The sequence below is a fragment of the Diabrotica undecimpunctata genome, chromosome 5, assembly GCF_040954645.1.
Source record: "Diabrotica undecimpunctata isolate CICGRU chromosome 5, icDiaUnde3, whole genome shotgun sequence".
Lineage (NCBI taxonomy): Eukaryota > Metazoa > Arthropoda > Insecta > Coleoptera > Chrysomelidae > Diabrotica > Diabrotica undecimpunctata.
Window position 1 is genome coordinate 98,753,685 of NC_092807.1, and position 15,682 is coordinate 98,769,366.

The 15,682-nt window shown below is 33.0% G+C and overlaps 2 protein-coding genes across 4 annotated transcripts in view; both read right to left on the minus strand.

The window, feature by feature from the left end:
* The window catches only part of oys (lysophospholipid acyltransferase 6), a 312,406-nt gene that overhangs the window by 265,223 nt on the left and 31,501 nt on the right, over positions 1 to 15,682 (minus strand). The gene's annotated exons all lie outside the window — the stretch shown is intronic.
* Positions 1 to 15,682, minus strand: part of LOC140441537 (uncharacterized) — a 464,737-nt gene that overhangs the window by 81,310 nt on the left and 367,745 nt on the right. For all 3 annotated transcript variants that reach the window (XM_072532320.1, XM_072532322.1, XM_072532321.1), the window contains 2 exons: positions 7,787 to 7,924; positions 3,401 to 3,680 (listed from right to left, as the gene is read on the minus strand). In XM_072532320.1, coding sequence (XP_072388421.1) covers positions 3,401 to 3,680; positions 7,787 to 7,870 — 364 coding nt within the window. In that variant the 5' untranslated portion in view covers positions 7,871 to 7,924. The remainder of the gene's footprint in view (positions 1 to 3,400; positions 3,681 to 7,786; positions 7,925 to 15,682) is intronic.

Here is a 15,682-nt window from a genome sequence, read left to right on the forward strand (position 1 = left end):
TTATTAAAAATGTATTGCACATTTTTAGATTATGATTAAATCTTCTGAATAACTAGTCATATTTTTATAGTAGTTTTAATATTATTGAGCCCGGTCATGATCCCAACGCCATATTGGTATCATCGTTAGCCACGCCTACCTACGCCGTTTTTAATACACACGTTAATATGCTCATAGCTTCTCCATAGATTCTAACTCGATGCCACGCACCGATAAAATCTGTAAATACTAAACGAACATTTTGCAGATATAAGTCGATTTTTTAAGACAGACGATAATGTCTTACTCCGCCTAATTTTATTCTCATTATCATTTATATACCGTAAATCTTTTAATTTCGAAAAAAATATGCATCTTAACCGGTAGGTAAATGTTTTTTGTTTACATTTTATACATAATAATAAAAACAACAAGTAATAGTCTATTTATAGATAAAAACGGATTACAATTGGAGTGCAGATGGGCCTGATGATGCTGTTTAACTTGTAAACAGAAGAACTGGATAACAACAATGACGAATTAATAATGACGGATAACAACAATGATTTACAGAACGTATTGTAATGCCTTAATGAATGCTGTCATGAGTACGGACTGAAGATAAATTTAAAGAAAACTAAATGCATGATCATGACTAAATCTGCACATGCAAATATCCAACTGACTATTGAAGATACTGCAATTGAGTGTTAATAACTATAAATACTTAGGAACATGGATAACATCAGATGTAGACTAAACCAAAGAAATTAGGACACGCACTGAAATTGCACGTGCATCATTCATTAAACTTACAAAGTTTCTTTGTTGTCGGGATATAAGGTTAGAACCACTCCTGAGAATACGTGTTGTTACGTGCGATGTTACGTGTTCTTTACTCTTCTTTATGGCTTGGAAGCGTGGACACTAAAACAAGTCCATCTGAATAAGTTGACCGCCTTTGAATTTTGGTGTTAGAGAAGAATCCTACGAATATCATGGATTCAAAGAATGTCAAACGTGGAAGTAACTAGAAGGATAGGAAATGAGGCGGAAATAATATTAATTATCAAAAGACGAAAACTTGAGTACTTAGGACATGTGATGAGAGGGCAAAAATACGCATTATTACAACTTATTATGCAAGGCAAAATCCGAGGAAAGCGAAATGTGGGAAGACCAAGAATATCCTGGCTCAAGAACTTAAGGGAATGATTTGAATGCAGTAGTGCAGAACTTTTTAGAGTGGCAGTTAACAGAGTCCACATAGCCATGATGATTTCCAACCTTCGATAGAAGATGGAACTTAAAGAAGAAGAAAAAAAACCGGTCACCCAGTATTGTCTTAATAAATAACTGCAACAATTTTACGCCAATGGTGAGTATAAAACCCTTTTTCCTAACATTCATTATTATTTTATGTTATTGTAGACACACACAGTAGATTGTTCATGTTCTGCAGATATAAATAGGCGAGCGGTTTACCCCTATAAGCAGAGCATCAACCGACTAAAATTCTTTTTGCATTTCTAATGCACTAAACCTTTTTTATTCGATTCTATATTATTTTTCCAAGATGAAATGTATTTTTTTTTTTTAATTTTTACAAGTGGGCCGGCAATTGTTATTAACAAATAACTTATACAAAAAAACAATTTCACCGAATTGTTTCGGAATTAATTTTTTTAGGTGTATCTCATCAAATTAAACACTTTTTCTTTCTTGATAATTTTTCGAAAAATGCTTCCTTTTCGAGTTATTTGCATTTTTTTATTGAAAAAATGCCTTAATTAGTGATTTTTGGGATTTTTTTTTTTCTAAAAAACTACTAAATGAATTGCAATTTTACAAATAGCTTTATAATCTTTAAACCGTCGAGTACAAGTTAGAATATTTTGACAAGGATAAATGGTTTATATCTTGCTAAAAACGTGGACCCAAATATTTCGAATATGCCTTTCGAGAGTATCCCGCTAAGCGTGTACAGCGGTTGAGGTGCTGTAGGAGCTAAAAAAATGTATCTAGTAAAAAATTACCACCTTCGAAACCAGAATTATTACAACATTACTTAAGAGCAAAGTGGCAAATAAATGAATAGATTCAAGCAAAAAAACAATATTATTTCATCTCTTGATCCATTAACCCATGGTTGGACAATGGAAAATAATTGTTTCGATTTTAATTATTTTGAAGGCGAAGCTAGTTTAGATATGTTACAAAAGTATTTCTGCTCATGTACCGGAATATGTTCTACGAAAAATTGTAATTGTATTTCCTATAATTTAGAATGCTGCGCAGTATGTGCATGTACACCAGAGAATTGTAAAAATGTTAAAGATGACTCTATTGAAGACAATGAAATCAGCTTATTAGATGGAAATCCTGTTGCTGTTGACGAAAATTTTCAAATCATTGACAATGAAAACGATGTATAATTAATATTATATTTTAATTTTATTATATTTTTCAATGAAAATTAATTATATATTGCTTAATGTATTTCACTGTAATAAAACATTCAATAATATAGTCACCACGTACATTAAAAGAAAAATTACATTATTATAGCATTGTAAAAAATTAATTTTAATTGTTTTAATTATAATATGTCTATATAAAAATAATTAGAAATATCTTTTTTTTTTAAAAATTGTACGTAATATTTGTATTGAATTAATTTTTTAAATTTAAACAAATATTTCTACGCGCCGCACGCCTGTATCGCCGAAACCGCTGTACACACTTAGCGGTAGACTGCTCGAAAGGCATATTCGAAATATTTGGGACCACGTTTTTAGCAAGATAGAAAAAATTATCCTTGTCAAAATATTCTAACTTGTACTCGACGGTTTAAAGATTATAAAGCTATTTGTAAAATGGCAATTCATTTAGTAGTTTTTTAGAAAAAAAATTCCAAAAATCACTAATTAAGGCATTTTTGCATTTTTTCAATAAAAAAATGCAAATAACTCGAAAAGGAAGCATGTTTCGAAAAATTATCAGGAGAGAAAAAGTGTTTATTTTGATGAGATACATCTAAAAAAATTGATTCCGAAGCAATTCGGTGAAATTGCTTTTTTGTATAAGTTATTTGTTAATAACAATTGCCGGCCCACTTGTAAAAATTAAAAAAAATACATTTCATCTTGGAAAAATATATAGAATCGAATAAAAAAGGTTTGGTGCATTCGAAATGCAAAAAGAATTTTAGTCGGTATATTCTGTTTCTAAGCGTCTTTTGAGGGGTAAACCGCTCGCCTAAAAGTATCTATGGTACATTTGAATTCTCTGGATAATACCTTTCTATTTTTTACGATTTAATAACGGCAGATATATGTATTTTGTCTGGCAGGACATGTTATGATATTTATAAAAAATGTATCAGCTTTCAATGCTCATAAAAGAATAGAAATAAACTTACCGATCGAACTGAGTGAGGCTTCTTCCACAACCGACAAACTGCTATTGTGTATAGTAAGATGTCTGATGTCTAAACCGAGGAAAATAAAACCAGTTAATTTCCGCAGGTTGTTGTGTCTCAACTTCAAATAAAAAATGGTCAGAGATTTTCCTTTAAGTTTTCCCATGGCATCGTTAATGTGTTGTTGATCGGTGAACTCGCAGAGGATGTCCAGGCCATTCTTTTTGACCGTACAGGAGCACGGGGAGATTTCTGCCATCGGGGGACATTGCTGTTGACTCTAAAAAAGAATATAGATGGTAGCCAGGAAATTGAACGGGTTATCGGTTAGAAGATTACTGTTCGGGGATTAAAAGTTCAAACAACCGAGCAATGACATAAATTTATTTTTATAGAGGACGGATTTTTCTAAAATACCTAAAAAACTATATCTAACACGTAAATGGTGCATTTTTAATAATAAAATTTTACTGATAACTGAGTAACATGTGAATTACTACTTAGTTTAATTCGTCTTTATTTCGCGATTATGCGAGCAAAGTCAATTATTATTGCTCTCGAAGTAACTGATAATCTTGAAAAATAGCGCTTTATTTTACACTAAGTGGTAACTGATACTGATACTTTTCAAGCTTTAACCTTGTATTGGTGTGGTGATGTATGAATTACCCCACACATGCCAAACACTGGAATTTTTTGCATGAACAACGTCTGACTGCTCCTAAACAGTAGCCTTTACTTTATTATCAGTTTATTATATCTGCCTATATCTGTACTATATCTGCTATATCTGTCGGTCAGATAGCCAAGCGGGCTGGGCGGCCGGTTCTCATTCGCTTTACTGCGAGTGGTCCAGTGGATGTGAGTTCGATCCTCAGCTCGGTGTACAGAAAACAAAAAGGCTAACGCAGCAGTTTAAAATTCTAAATGAATCTGCGGTTTAGACTAAAATATGTTGATGTCTGATTGGCCTATGGTGGAGCAGTACGGCAAGAGATAAGGGCTTGCAGCTCGGCGATACTCCTCCCTAGATCCCTACCGCGTAAATACCGGTATATATATATATATATATATATATATATATATATATATATATATATATATATATATATATATACATACTATATATCTGCAATTTCATTAATACCGCCATAAAAAATTTAAAAATATGCCGACAAGTTTATCACTTTCCACAACGAAAGTATAAAATTAAAAAGGATTTTTTACCTTTAAATAACACTATAAAGAAAACCCAACTGCAACTAGTCGACAACAAAAATAGAAAACCAAATAAAAAGAAAGAAGAAAGCTTACTATAAGATATATTGTCAGTTTAAATAATATAAACTTTGAATAAGCTTAATTTGCTGTCTTATCTAAACCCAAATTAATTAACCATTTTAAGTGACCATACACTATTTAATAAATCCTGAAATCCTGAAATATCCTGAAATTCTAAATAAAATAATAATAAATATTGTAGTTGCAAATAATAAATTGTTGCAAGAATAAAGTAAAGTAAATTGAGATCTAAAAAGTTTGATTAGTGTTTCAGAAGTGAGATTAACTCTACATATTCCACTAAAATTAAATTATTTTCGACTTATATTACCTACTTTTATTTTTTTGTGTTTTATTTCTTTTGTTCTATACATAATTTTGTCCTATACATTCATTTATTCCATATTGCTATACGGAGTGGAAACATGGACTCTCGAAATCACAAGTATGAGACTTGTAGAAGAGTTTGAGATGTGAGTTTTTCGAAGGATGCTGATGATCTCTTGGATAGAGCACGTGACCAACAACGAGATGCTGAGAAGAATTTTAGTTATTGTGATATATTTAAGAGTCCTTACATAAAAAATATTTAAATGTTTCCCAGAGTCCTTACATAAAAAATATTCAAATATTTTCCACTTTTATACATACAAAAAAATGGCTACCAAAATAGGTGGCACTTTTTGCAGCTACCACTGCAGAAGTAGAAATAGCAGGAGACATTCGTTGTTTTTCGTTCATTAGTATGTATCTACCCGACTGTCTAAAGACGTAGGGCATACAGAAATACCGTTATAATAATCTGTTGATATCAATTTTATACACGAAAAGTTTGACGAATTGTGCTCCTTTCCCCGTTTATTTATATATTTGGCGTTTAAATTTATCAAAGCTGTAGCAAAGCCCTTGCTAAAACATATAAATCTTTTACACATTTCATACAGCTCAAGAAGACAGAAAAAGTCAGCTGTTTTCATTTAAAGCTACTAAAATAGGTGGAGCTTTTTGAAGAAAGGGAGCCATAAAGAGCGTTGCTTTAACTAGAATCTATTTAATATACTTGCCTCACTAAAGAAACAGAAGATGAAATTAATATTACTACCATTAAAACTGATAGGTGTTTTGTAGCACTTGTAATATTTGCTGAGCGTCGAAAGAGTTACTCAACATAATTGAGGAGTCAGTGGGAATAACAATCATAGTCCACTTTTGGCGAAATTAAGATGACGAAGTTTTTTAGTGATACATACATATTACTTTCGGATGGTGCGGAGTAAAAGGTAAAAACATTTACAGTCATTTTATTACAAATTTTAAATGAAACGGTGTACTGGGGAAGAACCATCATAGCCCGCGCGCTGCCAGGAAATAACCGTCAGGGCACAGTATATTGCTTAAAAAGAATATATACTGTGGTCAGGGTCTGAAGGCGACCTCTCTCTGTCTCAAGAAGTAGGGTCGGGTGCAGTATTTCTGTGATTCTGTTTTTTGTTTAGCGACTTCGTCGGTGTGTTCTAGTTTGCCAGTTGATTTTATATGAACAATAGTAAAGTAGTGAGTACATACTGATTAAAATGGAAAGTATTAAAAACGAAAAACAACTTCTTCTTGTAAGAAGTAAAAAATTTTATTCTGTGAAAAGAAAATATCGAAAATTGTTGTCAAAAGCAATCAATACCGAAGCCATAAACATAGACTTCCAAAAAAATTTACCAACTCCTAATGTGACCTTATACGATATCTACTATAAACGACAACTTAATTTTATAAGCTTTAATGTACATGTATTGACCGATTCTACCTCTATTTTCTATACTTATGACGAATCGATAGCAAAAAAGGGGGCTGACGATGTGTGTTCGATGATTCATTATTTTGTGTATAACGTACTATCATCACAGGTTCAAAATTTGATAATATTTTGCGACTCTTGTGGATGGCAAAATAAACATTACACAGTTTTTTGGTTCCTTCATAATCTAGTTCTGACAGAAGAATAATTTGAGTTTGTAAAAGTACTTTTTTCTATCAGAGGATAGTCATATCTAGAGTGCGACCAGGACATGAGTTAAATTAATGATAAAGCTTATATGGAAACTCTGGATAATTGCAGAGAAGTCCTCCGCAACAACAGAGTGAAACCGTTCCAAGTGGTAGACTGTGGGGAAGGTATTGATTTTTTAATTTGGTGAATTGGTTTAAGAATTTCTCCAATAAGTATCCTAAGAAATGCCGAATGTCTACGAGACCTATTTGAGTGTTGGGAATCTGGAAAAATAGCCCTCAATTAATCTTTCACAAGAATATCTATTCCGGGTTATTTGCAAGCTCGCTGTTTGAATGCAAAGTTAAACGAAACCCGAAAAGAAATTTAAGGAAAGCTCATAATATCACAACTCCGGTAGTTACTAGCCACAATCATTCCGAAGCTTTGTACAACGGCCCACTTCCGGCCAAAGCTGCTAAGTTACAAGATCTTCTATACTTGATCAAATATTTGAAAAGCGTAAACTCTAGAAAGTTCCACACTGATTTACAAGGTACTGAATAGAAGGGAAGTTCGGGGTAAAACATTTTGTGACGCAGAAGCTTGAAGGTACTGGACAAGAACGTTCGTGGTCCATGCCGGCACACTCAATTTTTTGTATGATGTTTCACAAATAATATATTTTTTGTCTTCTCTTGATTTTTTCTTTGCGAACATATCAACATACCACTGAAAAAATTACCGATTTACATGGTTGAGTTAAAATATTTTGTTTTAATTTAAAACTTAAATTTCAATTTCCACGAAAACTGTTTTTGTGGACTCAGATTGTTTCTCCCTGACTCCTTAATTATAAGTAGACGAGCGCAAGCAAGAGCAATTTTTGTAAAACTCCTTTCTACTATAGATTTGCTACTAATGGTAATCTTTTAGTAAACTTATTTTTGTTTTCCTTTTTCCCAAATTTTCGACGGCAAAATTTGCCTATGAACACGTTGTATAAATGCAACAAATTTTCAGCTTCCTAGTATAACGAAAGAATTATTTATAAAAGAAATATTGATTTTTAATAATCATTAAGGTAAAGAATACCGAAATATTTGCTTTAAGATAGTTACCTCTGTTGCGGCCAGAGCGCACAGTCCAGCTAACGCAGTCCAAGCCCAAACCCAAGTCCATCTGAACAACCGCACTCTGGCCATACTCTCTTCGACCCACCTTGCCGGCTATACCATATTCACCGGCTCACATGTAATCTGAAACAATGAAAAATATATAATATTAAGAAAAATATTATTAAAATAGTAAGTAACTTAACATACTTCATATTATTCAATTATTTATTTTTTATCCATTAATTTTTCAGTATAAATATAATACTGATCCAATAATTTTTCTTATCATCTATTTATGGTTCATAGTTGGCTGTATTGAGTGCTGGCAAGACCTGGATAAAATAAATCCGATGCAGAGATCATTTTTTGCTCGCCAAATATCGTAAAATGAATTATTTGGTCTCTTATTCAAGACAGTCTAACTTTAAATTGTACCATTTTCTGTACTTATTTTTTATATTCATATTTTTATTAAACCGAAAGCGTATTAATATTAATATGGGTGTGGTTTCATAGTAAATAGAAAACTGAAGTCGGTCATAATAGTAATCAGGCCAATAAACAAACGCATGAGCTCTTTAATACTAAAAGGAAAGTGGGCAAGTATTTTATCAGTGCATGCAATAACAGAAGAAGTAGATGCAAAAGACAAAGATGTTTTCTTTGACCTTCTAAAACAACAATATGCTGCAGAAACCACACACGACGTCAAAATCGTATTGGATGACTTCAATGCAAAACTGACCAAGCAAGAGCATCTAAAATCATTTATTGGCACCTATATTTTACCAGATAACTTTAAAAATTATGGTTCAGGATTAGCAGAATTTGCTGTAGCTAACAATATGCTAGTAAAAATACAAAGTTTTAAAGGAAAGACATACATAAAGTAAAGTATGTCTTAAATGATGGAACTACGCGTAACCAGATAGAACATGTATTCATTGATGAAAGGCACTCTAGTAATATCGTCTGAGCACATAGCCAGGGAGAGTAGGAAGTGACTTGGATCACTTCTTGGCAACTAGTGAAGTATCTTCTTCGTCAAGTGCCATCTCCGCGGCGGAGGTCAGCAATCATCATAGCTATTTGGACTTTAGAGACGGCTGCTCTAAAAAGTTCCTTTGATGTACATCCGTACCACTCTGTTAAGTTGCGCAGCCATGACAGTCTACGCCTCCCTATGTCCCTATGCTTCTCTTTCCTTGGATCTTTCCCTGCATAATCAGTTGAAGCAAGATGTATTTTTCTCCTCGTGTAATGTGTCCGAGATATTCCAATTTCTTGTTTTAATTGTATTTAAAATTTCTACTTGTTTCTTTATTTATCATTCTAAGAACCTCTTTGTTTGTGACGTGTTCTGACCACGATATTTTTGGAATTTTTCTATACACCCACAGCTCGAATGATTCCAGTTTTTTTATTGATGTCGCATTCAAGGTCCAAGATTCCATTCCATAAAATAAAGTAATTTTAAATAATTGTACATAACACTGTTCTCATTTTGTACATCAGCACAAAACGAAACTAAAATATTGGAGGGTAACAAAAAATAGGTGGTGAATGTTAAAATATGAAACAGAAGGTCTATTATGCACAAAAATAGTAAACACATGTATTAATAGATGCGTGTCTTGATAATAGTTTCGATTTTCTTAATATAAACCAGAATTTTTTGATGTTAGTTCTAATATTTTTCTAATGTTGATCTTTTAATTTTTGAGCTTGTATGTTCAAAGTTGTATGATTTCTAATTCATTTTCAACACTTAGTTCAAATTCCGTGCTATCCTTTCATATGCTGTTTTGCAAAAACATATTTTATCGGAGATATCGTGCATGCCTTTGTGGCAATTCAAAGGACCAGATCTTTATCTTAACACATGTTATGTTGTATTGAGATCTTCTTTTAGGCCAATTATTTGACATTATTTAAGAGATTAGCTTTCTTCTGTTTGGTTCTTCTGGTTTTTAATGATGAGATATCTGTTGTTTACTATTTTTTGCATGTATCCTATGCACGAGCTCTTACATGGTGCTCATATCTTAGCCAGTGAAATACTGATTTTTTAAAGAGTTATTACTCCTGTTTCTTAATATTTTCTAATCTGTAAATCGTGTTCTAATCTCAGAGTATATTAATTGTTGGAAAACTTCCGATGATCAGAAAGCTCTTTTCATCATAAAAATGTATAAATAATAAAATACTTTCCACTCCAAAACATTTTTATAACAAAACAGTTTTTAATAACTTTACATAAATTCAATTCTCGACAAAACACTTTTTCTCACAAGTTATTTATTCATGCCATTTTACAGCATTAATATGCAAAAATATAAAGTAAGCCAAAATTACCATTTGTACTTCTCTGTATATACTGCATAATGTAGTTGTTGAATTATTCACAATGCCTACTTTTTTCTGCTGCTCAAGTGCATGTTCTTTTCATTTGCTCTCGAAAATGCATGCATCCATTCTTTTATTTGGTATGTCATGATAAAGTACTAATCGTCCTTTGAAATAATTTAAAAGCTTGATATATATTTACAAGTTATTCTAAAATAAAATAAATAAAAATAACTAAAAAATCTCAAGGCAACGTGGGCCTGCTTTAAAAAATGTTTGAATTTGAAAAGTTGGACTATATGTTAGATTAAAAATAAGGATGATATCAAATAAAATACAGTTTGTGCATAAAACAATTTAACAAATTAAAATATTTTTTAACGATAATCAATGTAATTAAAGCAGCCAACAAACAATAAAAACAGTCGATGTTTGATTAAATTGTAAATATAATAGAAAAAAAGTAAATGTAAAGGTAGTAACGAACCTTAATACCATAAGAAATATCAAGAGATAACTGAATTTGTTAAAAATTAATAAGTTTAACTGCATTAGCAAATTTAAAAAAACAGCTGGACTATGGGCAAAGAATAATTCTCAATAGTAAAAGATAAATACTAATAAGAAGAATCGATAACATCTGAGATGTTGGGTAACGTTAGAAGAAATTTCTATTCACGGTTAGAGTGTTGCAAAGACGTTCGCAGGGAGCATTTTGAACATTCCTACATTGATATTATTGTTCAGATTTGTATTATTTAGAAGTTTTTGAATATGTTGTAGTAACGTTCGGCAAATAGATAATTTTCTTTTCTAAATGTGAATTTTTGCATTTTACTTAATATTTTCGAAACAGTCAAAGGGCATTGTATTCAAAAAATGTCTAAAATGATCTGAGAAATCTAAAAATTAATTAATATACTATTAAAATTTTCTATTTAAAATAAGCAAATTGGTATTGGGCACTGTTATCTGATACACCCAGTATAAAAAGTTTTTATGGAAAAAATGCGCAACTATAAATACTAATCGACGTGTTCGACCGTTTTTTTGAATATTCCCTCATTTATAGCTAATTTATTCCATTTGGCTAACACACAGTGTGTATATTGTTTGTAAGTGAAAAATGACGTTCAATCTTTTGTATATTTTTTTAATTACATATTGTTAACACCAAATTTATCAAAAATATTTGTTAAATACCTGTACCAAAGAGTTTCACGAAAAAGGCTTTTTATTTGCTAATTTCTATGGTCTAGGTAATACGGCCTTTATATAGGGCTTTGACCGAGTAAACCATGACAAACTTATACGTGTCTTGCAACAGGTGGGAATTGATGACCGAGACCTCCGTATTATTAAAAATTTATATTGGCATCAATGTGCAAACATACTAATTGGACACGACAGAAGCAGTGGAAATACGACGTAGAGTGAGGCAAGAATGTATTTTAGCACTTCTTCTTTTTAATATCTACTCCGAATTTATTTACAAAGAAATCTGAGTTGAAAATACAGGCATTAAAATTAACAGAATTAATGTCAACAATCTCAGATATGCAGACGACACAGTACTTATTGCCTCCAATAAAGAAGACCTGCGATGAACATGGGCTAAAACTTAATACTTACCTAATACAACGAACATCAGAGCGTATGGAATAGAGTTAAAAAGAGTCCATAATATTACCTATTTGGGCGCAAACGTTAACGATAACTGGGATATAAATAAAGAAATAAGAGCCGCCTTCTATCAATTAAAGAAAATTCTAATTAATAGAGATATTACCATAAACCTTAATTTCAGATTAGTACGGTGCTACATACTCTCCACATTGCTGTATGGTATGGAGAGCCGGACCCTTACAGAGAAATTTATTAAAAAAATTAGAGGCCTTTGAGATGTGGATTTATCGATGAGTATTGCGAATAAATTGGGTTGATCGAATAAGAAATGAAATAGTTTTAAATCATATGAAAAAGAGCACAGCAATAACAAAAACGATAAAAGCTCGAAAGTTACAATATTTCGGTCATATAATGAGACATCCAGAGAGATATAACCTTCTACATCTCATAATACACGGTGAGATTGCCCAAGTCAAAGAAGAACATCCTGGCTCCAAAATCTCCGAGAACGGTATCAAGAGACCACCGCTAATTTATTTAGAACCACCGTAAACAAAGTTATTACAGCCAATATTATCGCCAACGTTCGATAATCAGACAGGGTACTGAAAGAAGAATGAAAAATGGTAATATCGACGCGGCGTGGATGATGCAGTCCTCGTATCGAGGCCGTGAAGTGTAGCCTGTAGTGAGGCTAATTCGCCGGTGTAGCGATTTTAGTGTATGTGTAATGGATTTATAGCGATTACACTGAATTCAGTGAACGACAACGATGGTAAACGCTAGCTCTATCTCTCTCGCACTGTGTGACGTCATGTGCGAAGCAAAGTTTCTATAAAAAAAACACTAAAGCTTGCCCTGTTAGTCGGTTAATATCATATATATAGGCAATCAAATATATATAAGCAATGTATTTTTATTTTTTCTTGGGTATAGGTTTTCTGATTATTGAAAAATAAAAAAAAAGTTTCTTCTATAAATATATTAATGTTTAATAAAATTTTATAATAAAATAAAAAAAATATAATAATGTCTTCTCAATTAATAAGCATAACAATTTATTCTATTTTATACATATTTCGGTGGTCGGATGCATTACTGGAATATTTCCAAAATCGTGTATTTTGAACAAAGTATGTAGAATGGTTAAATATTAAAAACACTTTCTGAATCACTTAATTAACATTTAAAATTAGAAATAATTTTTTTAATGAATGTGTTACCTGAACATTTAAAATTAGAGAAAATTGTTATTAAATTACTCTTGGCAGTAGCAGTAGTTAAACGACGAAGAAAATCTTAAATATTGTGGGTAATTTCTTAAGTTGCATAACGAATTTCTAATCCAATTCTATTTTTTAAATCTTGTAAATTTTGTAATTGCATACGGAATCTAAATCGAAAATATATAAATACAATAAACGAGAAGAACTACAAGACAAGAGTCCCGACCTGCAGATCTCTAACAAACACCCAGAATATACCAAATCCATGGGCCAGAAATTAGCACCGGAGGCAACGATAACCAAACTACCAAACTTATAATAACCATGAAAAATAAAGAGCATATGTAGTAGAAAGAATCCTTGTTGAACTTTTGAATAATGTGATACCAACGCTTGTTAAAATGCTGACACAACATTTTAATATATAGTTAAATAAAGATAATATATCTGAAAGCTGGAAAGAAGGATGTATTACACCTATTCATAAAAAAAAGGGGATAAGGCAGACTTCACGAACTATCGCTGCGTCTCAGTTATCAGCACTGTCAGTAGATTATGCAGAAAGGGTCAGAAAATCCTAGTCTAAAACGAATATAAACCAACGTGAGCTGGAACAGCAGGTATAATTTTGGGTTGGATGATCTTGCACTGGCCACATCTACATTTTAACCCAACTAAATAAAAAAGGATTGCTAGGGACAGACTAACTTATCTATTATTTGTGGTCTATATACTTGTAGACTGTGGAAAGTAGGTACTGAAAAGTTTATCTAATAATAATACACTTATTTAGTACGAACATGTAGAGAGATTGACAGAAGTTAATATTGGATTGTTACTCACTAAGCGAAAAACGATTGTCTATGAGGTTGCAAATATTATCTTGCTGAATGTTTTGCCATTCCTCTTCTAGAGCCAAGCGGTAATTGAGGCTGGTGCGACTTCGCGACTTATACCAAGCATGTCCCAAACGTGCTCTATTGGGTTCAGATCTGGCGAACCCGCTGGTCAGTTCATTATATTGATACCAACTTCCTTTAAATATTGCGTGGCACACATTGCATAGTGGGGTCGCGCATTATCTTGCATTAACCGAAAATCATCGCCGATATATTGAGAAAAGGGTACTACGTAATTCGCTAAAACTTCTTTAATACACCGGTGTGCAGTCAACGAACCCTCAGTACCAATTCAGTGTGCGCCTCTCTGGATATTCCTGCGCATACCATCACCGAACCCCCTCCATGGCTGACGCGGGGACTGAAAGCGCACTCCGCAAATCTCTCTCTAGTTGTGAGGCAAAGTGAAGACAACATCTCGACTTATCGGTAAAAAGAACATTACTTCATTTTCCTAAATTCTAATGTAAATGTTCCCTGGAAAATTGTAGTCTAGCCACTCTGTGCCAGGGAAGTAATTTGGGTCCAGTTGCTGGTCTGTAACTTTGCAAACCAAATTCATGTAATCTTCGACGAACTGTAAATACAATTAGATTATTGTCTCGAACCTTTTGAAGCTGATTTCTTGTTTGTACCGCTGTTAAATGACGATTCCGTAAAGCGTTGACTCGTACTCGCCTACATAATTGAGGCGTATTTTAAAGCCAACGATTCCTATACAGTGGCTCGCGTGGGTGATGCACCCATCCGCGATGTTAGTGCACGCATGGGTAAAGAAATTTAGAGAAGAAGGAGTTGTCACAAATGTGAAATATCCAATCCAAAATATCCAGAAAAACCAAAAACTATTCGAACTCTTGTCAATATTGAAAGAGTTCGACGTGCTGTGAATGGTAGTCCTCGGCGTTCACTTCGCAAACATGCACAAGCGCTAAATTTGTCTCGTCTAGTATCCAGCGTATTTTAAAGCAGGAATTAAGTTTTCACCCTTATAAAATTCAGTTAAACCAAAATTTGAAAGAAACTGATCACTTACTGAGGAAAAATTTTTCTGAGGAGATGATGACTCGTTTTTGGGATGACAGTGGCTTAGAAGGGATTATTTTCAATGACGAGGCTCACTTTCACCTTAATGGATATGTCAACAAGCACAATGCTTGCTACTGGTGTCCTGAAAATCCAAATGAATTGCACCAGAAACAGTTGCATTCAAGAAAGATGACGGTTTGGTGTTGCATGTCTGCATCGGGATTCATCGGACCTTATTTTTTTGAAGATGCTAGGGGGCGCACGCTAACTGTTAATAGTGCACGATACACTGCCATGCTGCGGAATTGGCTACGTCCAGAATTAAATAATTTTCCAGGGTATAATCCAGGCAATACATGGTACCAGCAAGACGGTGCTACGCCACACACAGCGAACATTTCAATAAACGCCCTAACAAAAATGTTTCCAGGCACACTGATTTCACAAAATGGTGATATTCGTTTTCCCCCACGATCTCCTGACCTTACCCCTTTAGATTTTTTTCTGTGGGGGTATTTAAAGAACATCGTCTACGCTAACCCACCAGCCACCATCAAAGAGCTGAAGCATAATATTCGCAACGCTATCAACAACATTCCAGTGGATATGTGTGAGCGCGTCTTTCTCAATTTGGGCTCCAGATTACAAGAGTGCTACGAGCGAGATGGTCAACATCTAACCGACGTGTTATTTAAGAAATAAAATCCGCATGTTCTGTGTGTCTATTTTCCTAATAAATGTTTTTCTAACAGGTTCTGAAACCGAGTTTT